A 12,518-nucleotide genomic window follows, 5' to 3' on the forward strand; every position below is an offset into this window, starting at 1 on the left:
GGACAGAGCTTCCGCTGATAGGTAGAGACTGAGAATGACAAAGCCATCTCATTAAAAGTGTGCATATTATTTCCTCAACTGACACGATTCCCCAGCAAAAAACAACCCTTACAGAATTAGGCAGAAACCAAACAAAATGCTATGCCAGGCCCAGAAGTACGCTAACCAAGAAGAGCATGCATGGCTAAAAGGTCCTGGACCCCGCTATCAAGTCTGATTTTTCTGTAGGGGTTCAGCACTGTGTAAGCAGCTCCCATTTTAATTCATATGACAGAGGATTTGCTTTTGACATGTACTCCCATTACATCCACCTTATCTTGATCTTCAAGCTGTACAGTACTAGTAGCTTTTTCCAGTATTTTCAGCATGTTCTGGTACCCTGCTCCTAACTGTACCGAGATACTTCCCTTCTCTTTCGAGGCAGATGAATTCGGTGCCACTTGCACAACGGCTGAAGTGGAATCTTCACTTTGGGTCTTGGGCTTACTGGCTGCCTTCCACTTTCAAAGTAACCAAGGATATCCATAGCTGAACAAATAGAAAGCGTTCTGCTTCTTTGCTTTCTCTCTCTAACTATCTGATATGGAAGAACTGTGTGCCTTTCTTTCAACCTTCAATCAAAACAGTGCAGTGTTCACACTCAAGGAAAGGATTTTTGCTACCCATTTCCTGAGAATTTTGCCAGCACTTTTGGTTTCTGTTTCACTGGGCTGCTTTCAGTGTCTGTTATTGGCCACCACCTCCCTTTGCCCCTCAAAAAAGAGTGTCCAGGGCCAGCAGCACTCCCAAGCCCCTCACCTGATCTCAAAACTGCTTCCTTCATTTATATTGTGCCTAGGGTTTTCAAATCTTGTCACCTCTGCAAAAGCAGCATCATTCAGTCCAAACATGGAGCATTCATTTGAACTACCTGCTTGTGCAGGAAGATTCTCCTGCAGGAATTGGCATGATGTCTCTTTTTTTCTTGTTTTCAAGAACCTTTGTCAGACTTTTCCAAGAAGTTGTGGGATATGCCATTGCAAGTAAATGAGACTGGCCTGAGGGCATCATCCCACCTTCCCATCATTGGGATGCAGTCATACTTGCAAACTCCAAAATTTGGAGCTGTGCAAATGTTATTTGACCTGTGTTGCAACACCCTTGCTGGGGCAAGATGCTGAGGCCAATGATACTACCAAAATAGCAAAAGGAAATTCCAAATTCCCTTCCTGAGCAGCAATAGGACAGCTTTTAATGACGTGTGATGGGGCAGTGTGAGTTTTATTTGCCTAGTTGCACAAAGGTTATCCAGGTGATATTTAGCTGTAAATGTGCATATGCCCTACACAACAGGAAGCCACTGGTGTTTGCCAGTCTCTGCTGATGAACAGCTGGTGGGAGGTTTAATTCTGTAATGTGATGTGGCCTTTAGTTGCAATAACATTAAGATACAGTTCAAATGGCAAAACAAAGGCAAAGATGAGGCTTCAAAAAGGAAAGGAAGGAAGAGGTGGGTGGGGGATCAGCTATCAAGCATGATGTCTCCCTCCTGAAGAATAAACTACCTGCAGTGTGTGACCTTATAGCTGCATGGCAGGTTCTGTAAGGCAAAATGTTCTACCAGGCTCTTTGTCAGTTTTAACAACAGACCTGGTGGCTAACTTGAACAGGGAAAATGTCTCATGAAAGGTCTACTCATGTGAGCAGAGTAACATGGAAGTCCCACATTCATGCAAAACTCCATTCCATTTGCCCTCCCACCTGGTTTTCTGTTCATCCCAGAAGAGTGTTGAGTGGCCATCAAGCACATTCTGTCCCCACTTGGCTATTTTTCAGGATTCCCCATATCATGAATGCCGTTTAACCTGTCCCATCCTGCCAGCCTGCCCGGCTCGAATGCACTGGGTAAATATACGTACCAGTAGCTGCCACACTGTCTTCTTTGACACCTAGAAACTCTAAGTCTGGGAGAGGAAGCCAGGAAAGACATGATTTGTGGGATGTTGGTGTACTTGAAGACCCTTCACAGGGCCTTCTGGTCATCACCAGCAAGAGAAAATGCATGGGACAGCCAGGCAAAAGACTCAGTCAAAAGATTTATTTAAGATCAGTATAAGAGAGTGGGGAAATGAAGGGGAGCAAAATGAATGCAAATACAACAGTACTAAATAATCAGCAATATACTTGCTTGAAGCAAAGACCTCTGCCTGGTGTTCTACGAGAGACAACGTAACAGAGCAAACCAGTGTGAGCAGGAGGAGAAAATCAGCTTGTCAGAAGAATTTCACTAATAAAACCCTGAGACGAGTTTCCTGCCCTGCGCGTAGGGAGGCCAAGGAGATCTGTCATCTTCGCACACACAGTCAAAACAGGAAACTAGGAAGGGGATCTCTGATCAGTGCAACTTTGCACATGCAAGTAAAGATGCCATGACAGAAACAAGGATATAAGCTTCTGCTAGACTGAACTTGGGTGTTTGGTGACTTGCTTGAGGACCTCGCTAGCTCGTGGTTTATGTGGGGCAGAATGCAGAGGTCCTTCAAATGAAGCTGATGAACGAGACTGGTCTGTGGAAGCTGATGGCAGAATAAATGTGTTAGTCTTTCAGGTGCCAAAAGACTCCTTGTTGTTTTACATTAATATGCATTTACATAGCGAAGAATGATTATAAAATACATGGGGGCCCATGTGAGCCCAAAAGCTGACTATACACTGAAAACAAACTAAGTATATTAAACATCAGTTTCACAAACATGGCAGGAGGTCTGAGCAGTGGAGTTCAGCAGGTTAGGCCTGAGAGGGAAAGACCTGGGTCAAAGGTTGTGCCTAAATTCTAAAGGGGAAAAGCCCCCCACACAGGGGCAGCTGCTGTTCTTAGAAAGTCATGGTCCTGGAAGTTATAATTGGGCTAAAATTGGGAGATGGTAGGGATGGAGCCTGCAGGTTGCATGGAAGGCCCCGACCCCCAGTGCTCTGAGACTGGCCTGAGGGCATCATCCCACCTTCCCATCATTGGGATGCAGTCATACTTGCAAACTCCAAAATTTGGAGCTGTGCAAATGTTATTTGACCTGTGTTGCAACACCCTTGCTGGGGCAAGATGCTGAGGCCAATGATACTACCAAAATAGCAAAAGGAAATTCCAAATTCCCTTCCTGAGCAGCAATAGGACAGCTTTTAATGACGTGTGATGGGGCAGTGTGAGTTTTATTTGCCTAGTTGCACAAAGGTTATCCAGGTGATATTTAGCTGTAAATGTGCATATGCCCTACACAACAGGAAGCCACTGGTGTTTGCCAGTCTCTGCTGATGAACAGCTGGTGGGAGGTTTAATTCTGTAATGTGATGTGGCCTTTAGTTGCAATAACATTAAGATACAGTTCAAATGGCAAAACAAAGGCAAAGATGAGGCTTCAAAAAGGAAAGGAAGGAAGAGGTGGGTGGGGGATCAGCTATCAAGCATGATGTCTCCCTCCTGAAGAATAAACTACCTGCAGTGTGTGACCTTATAGCTGCATGGCAGGTTCTGTAAGGCAAAATGTTCTACCAGGCTCTTTGTCAGTTTTAACAACAGACCTGGTGGCTAACTTGAACAGGGAAAATGTCTCATGAAAGGTCTACTCATGTGAGCAGAGTAACATGGAAGTCCCACATTCATGCAAAACTTGGTCTCTTCTTTTGAGAAAAAAACAAAACAACTGCAGCAGTTCTCCTTATCCCAGAAGAAGAGCTATGATTTTGTATCGGTTTGCAGCTTTCTTGTTCCATTGCTTATTTGCATGAACCTTTTATGCAAACAGCTATTCTTGCTTCCCGCCTTATGGGCAAAGCCTACAATGCAGTCTTAACCAATTTTAAATTGTTCATTGACTCCAGACAAAAGCATCCAGGAGCTTTCACTTCACAAATGGGCTAGAAATCTGTAATAAAGATGTCTCACCACACTTAAAAACTTCTATTTCCAGGGTTCTTTGCCATTTAAACTGTTTTCAAACTGGTTTAAAACCAGATATAATCTTTGGTTCCCTATGACTAAACAACCAGGATCTCTGGCCTTAAATTATATTCTTTTACGAGAGTGGTAAATTATGAATATATATGTTGGCAAATACATGATTATACACAGTTCATACAATATTTGCAAAAGTTTACAAATGCTGCACAGTTCTGTTACCTTTTCATGGAAAAGGCACCCTTTACTTTCTGGAAAAACGGCTGTGAGAAGCCAGCAACAAAGAAATAAAGGAAAAATGGAAGCTATAATAGACGAAGCATGTTTAGAAGCCACTTTCCATAGATATGGCATCACTGTAGAACTGAAAACATCATTCAGTAAGGAGGCATAAGTGGCAGATGTAAAATATCTGGAGTCAAGACACCTCCGGTCTCTTTGGTTACCATCTCCATTTAATCTTGCACTCCTCTTCTAAATACAGCAAGACACACACAGAGAGGCTGCTGTAAAGAGGAGGGCGATGCACTTAAATGCGTCATCTCCAAGCAGTGCCCACCACATCCTCTTGTTTGTCCTTCCATTTCTAGCATCTGGCTGAAGCTTGTTTTTGGCTCACCCAATGCTCCTCAAGAAGTTTGAGCCCTCCCACCCCCCTTTCTAAGGCTCTTCCATCTTTTGGGGACCAGACCCCCAAAGCTGTCCTTCCATGTGCATGTGACCCAAACAAAGATCAGTGGGCAAAGATGCAAATCCAGCATCAGGGAGAAGAGAGCCGAACAAGACTTCTCCATTCCCCTCAAAACCCCTGCATATGGGAACACCGCACATGGGGTAACAGCACACAACGGCTCTTCGCAGGTCGGTCTGAGATGGTGGGGCAGCCATCACCCCTTCCAAACTGCATGTGGGTTCATTGGGATCATCTTTTCTTAGCTGGTATAGAGAGGAATACCTGAGAATCTGATCACTCACTGTAATATTACATCCCCTACCCAATGTCTTCGATGATCGGAGAGGGTGTACCTCATGTTTTAACAACCACTGGGTTTACCAAATGCTTGGCTATACCCACAGAAATCTGCACAGCATCCAGCCATCTGGCCAATTTTGGCAGCTCTCTTGGCAGTGACCTTCTTGCTTCTTTTCTATTCTGTCTGTAGGGCCTTCTCCTTCTGGATCACATCCTTCACGCCTTTCCCTGGCAAAGTAGCAGCCACTATTCTATCCAGTGCAGGGAAGTTCCGTGGGGATACCTAAAAGGAAATGAAGATGCAGACAATGGAATGGCATCCTGTTTGCTGGCTTAACACTGACACTTGATCAGCTGGGGCTCTTCAGGAAACATGGAGCTTTTCTACACAAGGTTGTTACAGTTAATCCCTGGGTTATGGATGATTTCCCTTCCCAAGAAAGTCCTTAAGTCAAATTTGTATGTATGTCAGATCACATGAGTATGCCAAATGTTTGTCTTAGTGAATGTATATATTTTACTTTTCTATGCATTAAAAATATATACATATACTAAGACAAACATTGCATATTCACTAAAACATCTTAAACACAATATAGCATTGTAATAATGACGATAATGCAGTAATAATAAAGCAACTACAGGTACTGAAGAGAGAATCTGTGTGTATGTAGGTAGGTATACAGTACTGTAAAAACAATAGTTCTTAAAAGAGTTTAGAACATACTTGAGGTAACGTTAACATTAACTGATGATGATGGAGCTGGTGCTGCAGAGGCAGGGTTTGGTTGTGCTGCTCTAGTGGCAGGTTACTACTGGAGTGGCTTTCTTGAAGTAGGCCTCAAGGGTAGTTTGTACAGCCATTTTCTTTTTCTCATAAAAAATGGCCTTATGGCAGCTGAGGGCCTGGTTGCAAGGGCAAATGCTACAGAAGAACCAAAGGGGAACTATGCACCCTACACATGCCCCAAAACACAGTGGTCTGGGTATGCTGGAGCCAATGCCATGGAACAAAAAGCCATGAATACTCTATCACTAGGGAACTAGGCTGCCACTGATTAAGTGTCACCAAACACATTGCATAGTTCTGTAGAGATACATTACATAGGTTATACAGATAGTAAAAGCTATCTCTAACGAATCTCTATCTCTAAGAAAGGTTGGGAAGATCTTAAGGAACTTCATAGCCACTGATGATGCATCACACAGTTCCCTAGAGATATTCTCAGCTTTTTGCAGTCCACACATCCGTAAGTACAGGTTGTTCATAACCTGGGGACTACATGTACTTGGCAGTGGATCTGCAGTATCTACTTTCAGTTTCATTGCAGATTGAGATATAAGTGCTGCACCAGGTGCATTTCCTTTCTACTTTTCTGTTACATAACCTGTGGAAAACACACTGGTATAGGCGAACCATACAAAAGAAAATTGAGCTTTCTTCGGCTTTTACAGTGAAGACCCACATTCCCCCTGCTTTTTTTTTAACCTTACCAAAAGTGCTCATTAGACACAGAAGCAAAGCAGGAGGGTGATATTGTCATCTAAGGAACTTGTAATCAACCGTGTGATGCATCACACACACGACTGCATGATAACTGCTTCATGGAGAAAAGTGTGAAGACAGCCTAATAATGCAAATTTTCACTACTTTATTATGAATCATTTGCAAATTGAGGGCATTTAGCTCTTTCCAGTCCCTGAATTTACATGGATTTCCATATTTTGGTGGAGATAGCGCAACTCACATGCTTCCACCTTGCTGATTTCCATCCTCACTGGTGGATGTGACTTGAGCCACCTTCGTACATCATATGACTAAGGGAGTAAAGCCCTCTGCTGGCCACACTCTTTGGTTTAGGTCTGCTGCTGCCTAGACCCAGTGAGAGCCAGTGCGGCGTAGTGGTTAAGAGCATGGGACTGGGACTCAGAGGATCTGAGTTCTAGTCCCCGCTCAGCCATGGAGCCAACTGGGTGACTTTGGGCCAGTCACAGACTCTCAGCCCAACCTACCTCACAGGGTTGTTGTTGTGGGGATAAGATGGAGGAGGAGAATGATGTAAGCTGCCTTGAGCCCTTTGTAGGAAAAAGGCAGGATATAAATCGAAAATAGACCCCAGGACTTGGACCGCCTGCAGTACAGGCGCCTACGCATAAGCAGATGCTCTTGTGCAACCTTGCATGCCTTTGGGATCTTGTGCAGTTGGTCTGCAAGGCTGATTCATGCCTTACTCACTCTAAAAAGCAATAAAGCTATACGCAAAAAGGTGTAGGACAGGCAGCAACAAAAAGCCAAACTATGGAGTGACTTGCCTTTTTCTTCAAGCAGATGAAAGCAAAGGCAGAGACTAGCAGGACAAGGAGGAGGAAGACCAGTCCAGTAATGACCTTCTGAGCTGTTCCAGGCTTTAAACTGGCAATCTGGGCACCTACAAAGCAAGGTGCAATTAAACAAATTGGAATGGAGCAAACTGGAGACATACCCTTTCGTTGGACACAGAGACAGGCAATGATTTAAAAGCCGCTGAAGCTGATATGAAACAACTTTGCTTCCCAGAGCATAGATACTCATTTTTCTGTCCAGTTGTGATCGCTGATCAAACTTTTTTTTAGATATTTGAAGCATATACATAAACAGGTTTATGTGTATGTATCGAGAGTAAGCTTGACTGCATCGTATCATGTTTTCTGTCTTACAGAAAGCAGTGCTCTGCCTTCGGCCAGTGACGACACCTGAGTGAGATGCAAGTCATGCAGCTTGTAACAGATCAAAGCGTGCTTGGAGTTCATGGGGCACTTGAAATATGTAATTGGATCAGGCCCTGAAAGAGGGATAGATCTGGCCATTCCCCCATTCCTGCAGATGAGGATGAAGGCTTCAGAATCACAGTCTTTTATTGGACCTCAAGCAGCATAAATCAAAGTAAGAATTCTCTACAACAAGGGGGAGTAGCTTCTGCCCATGTGAAGAGCAGACTCGAAACTGAAGTGATTCCCCCTTCCTTCCTTTTTTGAAGAGTCTTAACTCCACCCTCGGGGGGCTGCTCATGCTGCTTGAGGGCCAGACTGCAGAATACCTGACATTTCTTAATTGGTCTGCTCATTTAGCTCCTGTTCTTTCTCCAGCATCTAAGAATCCCCCCTCCTCCTCTGCTGCTCTCTGTTCCACAGTGTCTCCCTCCTTTCAAAGGCAGCTTGGTTCTCAGAGCTTGTCTGAGTAATTTCGCTCAGTGCCCTTGATGATTTGGGGTTCTCTGCCAGCTCCTCCTCCAACTCCTCAGAATTCAAACTAGCAGGCTGGGAATGCTGTATTTTGGGAAAGCCGGGCCTCATCTCTGCACTGCATAATACTGCTGACTGTCTCCAGTAAGACTGAGATATTTGTAACAAGGATACTAGACGATAGCAATTATTTAGATCCATTTCCACTGGGATTTAGGCTTGGTTCAGGTACAGAAACCCTTGGTTGCCCTTATGGAATACCAGAGTCAGGAAACCGAGACCTGTTAAATCTTTTGCACCTCTCAGTGGCTTTAGGTGCCATCAGCTGGAGTGCCCTTCTGGATAGAGGCTGTCTAGATTAGGAAAAGGAGATACTATTTCCCTACCTGGATGCTTGGTTCCAAAAGATAATGTGATGTTCAGCTGATGCTGCACAGATCCCAGCAGCTTATCTGCAGCATGGACACGGCATTCCCAGGTGCCTTCATCCTCAGGCAACACCTGGGAGAACTCCAGAGTCGAGCCCTGCCTGGAGACCTCCAATCTCTTGGGGGAGACCTCAGGGCTAGAATGGTTTGTGTCCACCTCATCCAAGTGCTTCCACTGAAAGCGCTCGTTTCCTGCATAGAAGCTGAGGTTGCAGATGAGCAGCAAGTGCGATGCCTCAGTGACTGCTTGCGTGACTAAATGAAAAGAAGGAACCAGACATCAGAAATAGATCAGTGGACGTCCATCACTAATGCATTGCTCTGTGAAGCTAAGACCGTTAACTAAGTTAACTAAATTTAAACCATTCCTTTCATTATGCTAAAATTGTAGGATAGAGTAGAAGCTCATGACAACTTGGAAGGAAATGTGCGATAACTTGGAATTTGAGAAGCAAAAGCTACCACATTCTTAGAAGTAAAGACCAGCTTTACTACTATGTATTTCGATCCCTGTTGCCACAACCAAGGTGGCTTCCAGGTGGGTAGTTCCTTGGTCTATCCAGGCTTTGCATTTCCACTGTAACCTGGAAGGGGAGCTGCAGCCAAGCTTGATAACACTTTAGCTCTGAGTGTATTACTGAGTACTCTGTCCATACCACTTTGGCCACCTAATCAGAAGGAAGGACTCCCTGGAGAAGAGCCTAATGCTGGGAACAATTGAGGGCAAAAGAAGAAGGGGACGGCAGAGAATAAGGTGGCTGGATGGAGTCACTGAAGCAGTTGGTGTGAGCTTAAGTGGACTCCAGGGGATGGAGGAGGACAGAAAGGCCTGGAGGAATGTTGTCCATGGGGTCGCGGTGGGTCGGACACAACTTCGCAGCTAACAACAACTGTCCGTACCAGTGGATGTGAAATACTCGTCAGCTGCCTGGAGAGGTGGTAGGCTCTCCCATACTAGAGGCATTCAGAAAGAAACTGGACAGCCTTTGAGTGGGATGGTGTAAATTGGTGTCCTGCAACGGCAGGGGACTGGACCCGATGGCCTTCCTGGCCCCTTCCAACTCTACTATGCTATGATTCTATGATTCTATTCTTTCTTAACTGGCAGTAAAGAATAGGTAGGCATTTTAAAGTTCCATTGAACAGATTTGATATAACTTTGTGTGTGTGTATCCTGCCTGTGTGTGTGTTTAGGCCATTCCTAGTAGCCAGTATTCTGATGCGTCTTGCTGTCCCTTCCTAAGCGGAACACACCGAACGGACAAACTCACCAAACGGAGACTGAGGACAACAGTGTTCCTGACCCTTTGGACAAGAAAGCCCATTATATAAACAGACACATGCAGGATTCCCTTGCCGCCGGTGCCCTTCTCACCAGTTATTACTGCCAGGGTGACATTCTTAGTGATGGTGGTGCTTCGGATGGTGGCCTTACAGAGGTAGCAGCCTGTATCATTAAGCCCCACTGCAGGGAGATGGAGGGGGAAATTGCCACTGTTTCCATGGGTGGGGGGCAGCTTTGCCTTCGATTCTTCCCTTGTCCAGTGGACAGTCAGCCCTGGCACGCCAGTGTCAGTGGGATGGTAATTCAGGTTACATGGCAGGGAAGCATCTGCTCCTGCTGCAGCATAGACTACCGGGCTGGTTGGCTCAGTAAATCCTGGAGGAGGGAGAAAAAAGGGGGGCAACGGCATTAGGACATGTGGATCCTTCGAGACAAAGGAGAGGCAGGAATGGGAAAACCTTGTCGGCCAAAGCTGGAATTCAAAGAGAAGGGAGTGCCTTTTGATGCGTTGCATGTTTACCCCAAGAGGAATGGCGAGTCGGAGGCTGCTCTCACCTATTATGCGCAGGTTGTAGGTGGCAGAAATCCTCTCCCCATCTGCAAAGGTGAGTTCACAGGTCCAGGGCCCAGAGTCACTCTGGACGGACCTGGAGACAAACAGAGATTGATCCAGAGAGGAAAACCGACCAGAGTTTTGAATGAGCAGACCTGCATGGAACCAGCTTGTTTTTGTGGGCTTTCCTGGATGTGTGGAATTACAGGTCAGCCTGAAAGGTTCAGAGGCAACCAGGGGACCAGGTGGGCTAGCGGTCACTGTAAGAAAAGAAGAAGTGATATTCATAGCCAAAGACACGTCCCTTGAGCTGTGTGCAGATCCATCCTCGATCCCTTCTGGGGAAGCAGCCAGGTCAAAGGGCCACGCTGCACATGGTGGGGCCCTTGTGTGCATTCATTTGCATGCTTGCCTCATTAACAGATAAACCAGGGTCAGGCCCCACATTTTTACATGGCATGTGGAGCAGGTGGAGCACCGAAGGAGATCCACATCATCTCCTCTCCTCTGCCACACTCCATTTCTTGAAATGCTTTTCTCTCAGCTGGCTCTGAGGCTGGAAGCGAGCAAGGCTTGTGGGAAAACGCTTAAGGCAAGGGAGGGCAGCAAGGTAAGACAAGGGCTGGGGTGCATTTCACATTAAAACCCCCAAACAACCCCCCATCTCCTGCTCTTTATGTAAATCAGACTCACATGGGAATAACATATAAAAGCAATGTGGCTGCCCTATCCAGCCTAGCTCAGGCTTGTGAATTTCATCCCTTGCATTTATGAATAACATTTATTCAGTCCCTAGGCCCTCCTTAACATGGCACCCGATGTTAAATAGGCGAAAGGGGTTTGTGGTCCTCTCCAAGCCTTGATTCATGTAAAAGCATGCCACATCAGAACTGCCCATTCCCTAAGCCCGAGGCCGAGTTTTTCTGAAGGCCCCGGCTAGCTCCATTTCCCCAAAGTAGCTCCTCCGCAGGCCTCTCTCCATGTCTGACAGGATTTTGTTATTTTGCAGGCCCTCTTCCCCTCGACTGTTGCATGCGCTTACCCAACACCACACCGAGCTCCAGATGGCAGTTCCACACCTCGTTGCCCGATCTCACGATGGCTTCATAGCTTCCGGCATCATCTTTCAGCAGTGGCTCAATCTGGAGCGAGAAATTCCCCTTGAGAAAGCCTGGGTCCCAGACCGTAGCTCGGTGCATCATGCTGTGGGCCATTTTCTTGAGCCCACTGCGCTCCACCTTTAGCACCAGGTGGTACTTCTTGCGGGAGCTGGGAACAAGGAAGGGAAACTAGGTGAGCAGGCCAGTAATTGCCAAAGCAGCTGGAAGAGAGGCGGCACTGGAACGGTAATTATACACAGCCGAAAAGTTCCCCCACCAGCCCCAGAGCAGGCCCTGCCCTCTTACCTGTTCTCACGCCTCACCCAGCGAATGCTCAACCCCCTGTAGAGCTGCTCTTGGCTGTGGGCCAGCTTCTGAGGACTCAGGGAGCAGGGTAGCTCGGCTGGCCCCCCTTCTTCAGCCCACATCCTGCATTTCTCTCCCACTGCACAGGAGGCATATCTGGCTGCAGCAGGGACACGGACCCAAACAAAGAAAGGATGATGGTGCAAATGTCTCCATGATGCCCCAGCCTGACCTACCCCATAGGTGCACTGTGAGGATAAAGCGGAGGAAGATGAAGCAGGGTTTGGAAGGGGGCATCCGGTGCTTGGGGAGAGAGCATGGGGGAGAGTCCCAGGTTCTGCAGCAGGGGCGCAGGTCAATATCTGAGCAAAGCCATCGGAGCCCCCAGAAGCTTTGGCTGCACCACCATCTTTCAGTTCTTACCATTGGTCAGCTGGAGAGGGAGGGTGGTAGTCCAGACAAGGAGCAGCCACATCACCGTGGAAGCCAGGTGCCCCAGGCTCAGCATTCCTCTGCCAGCCTGAGTGAGCAAGATCTGGAAGCGGTGGAAGATGAGTTGGACTGCGTGAGAGGCTTGGGCTGGAGAAGGAGGCGGACTGCTGATCAAAGACCTTCGTGGTCACCTTTATGCTGGAGGTGGGCTGTCGGTTTCCTGACAGTGCTGAAAGGAGAAACGTCACAGACGAGAAACCATCCCGAGGCTGAAAGAAAACATGTGCA

General features: G+C 46.6%; 1 protein-coding gene across 1 annotated transcript; it reads right to left on the reverse strand.

Annotated features, from left to right (window-relative positions):
* Positions 1 to 5,079: 5,079 nt before the first annotated feature.
* LAG3 (lymphocyte activating 3) lies at positions 5,080 to 12,339 on the reverse strand. Its single transcript, XM_044449657.1, has 8 exons — positions 12,222 to 12,339; positions 11,799 to 11,958; positions 11,435 to 11,661; positions 10,395 to 10,652; positions 9,930 to 10,214; positions 8,513 to 8,809; positions 7,602 to 7,726; positions 5,080 to 5,187 (listed from the first exon to the last, which is right to left on the reverse strand). The coding sequence occupies exons 1-8, from the start codon at positions 12,304 to 12,306 to the stop codon at positions 5,080 to 5,082; spliced, it is 1,545 nt and encodes a 514-aa protein (XP_044305592.1). The 5' UTR covers positions 12,307 to 12,339.
* Positions 12,340 to 12,518: the final 179 nt, after the last annotated feature.

This window comes from Varanus komodoensis, unplaced genomic scaffold, assembly GCF_004798865.1.
Source record: "Varanus komodoensis strain SLA01 unplaced genomic scaffold, ASM479886v1 scaffold60, whole genome shotgun sequence".
Taxonomy (NCBI): domain Eukaryota; kingdom Metazoa; phylum Chordata; class Lepidosauria; order Squamata; family Varanidae; genus Varanus; species Varanus komodoensis.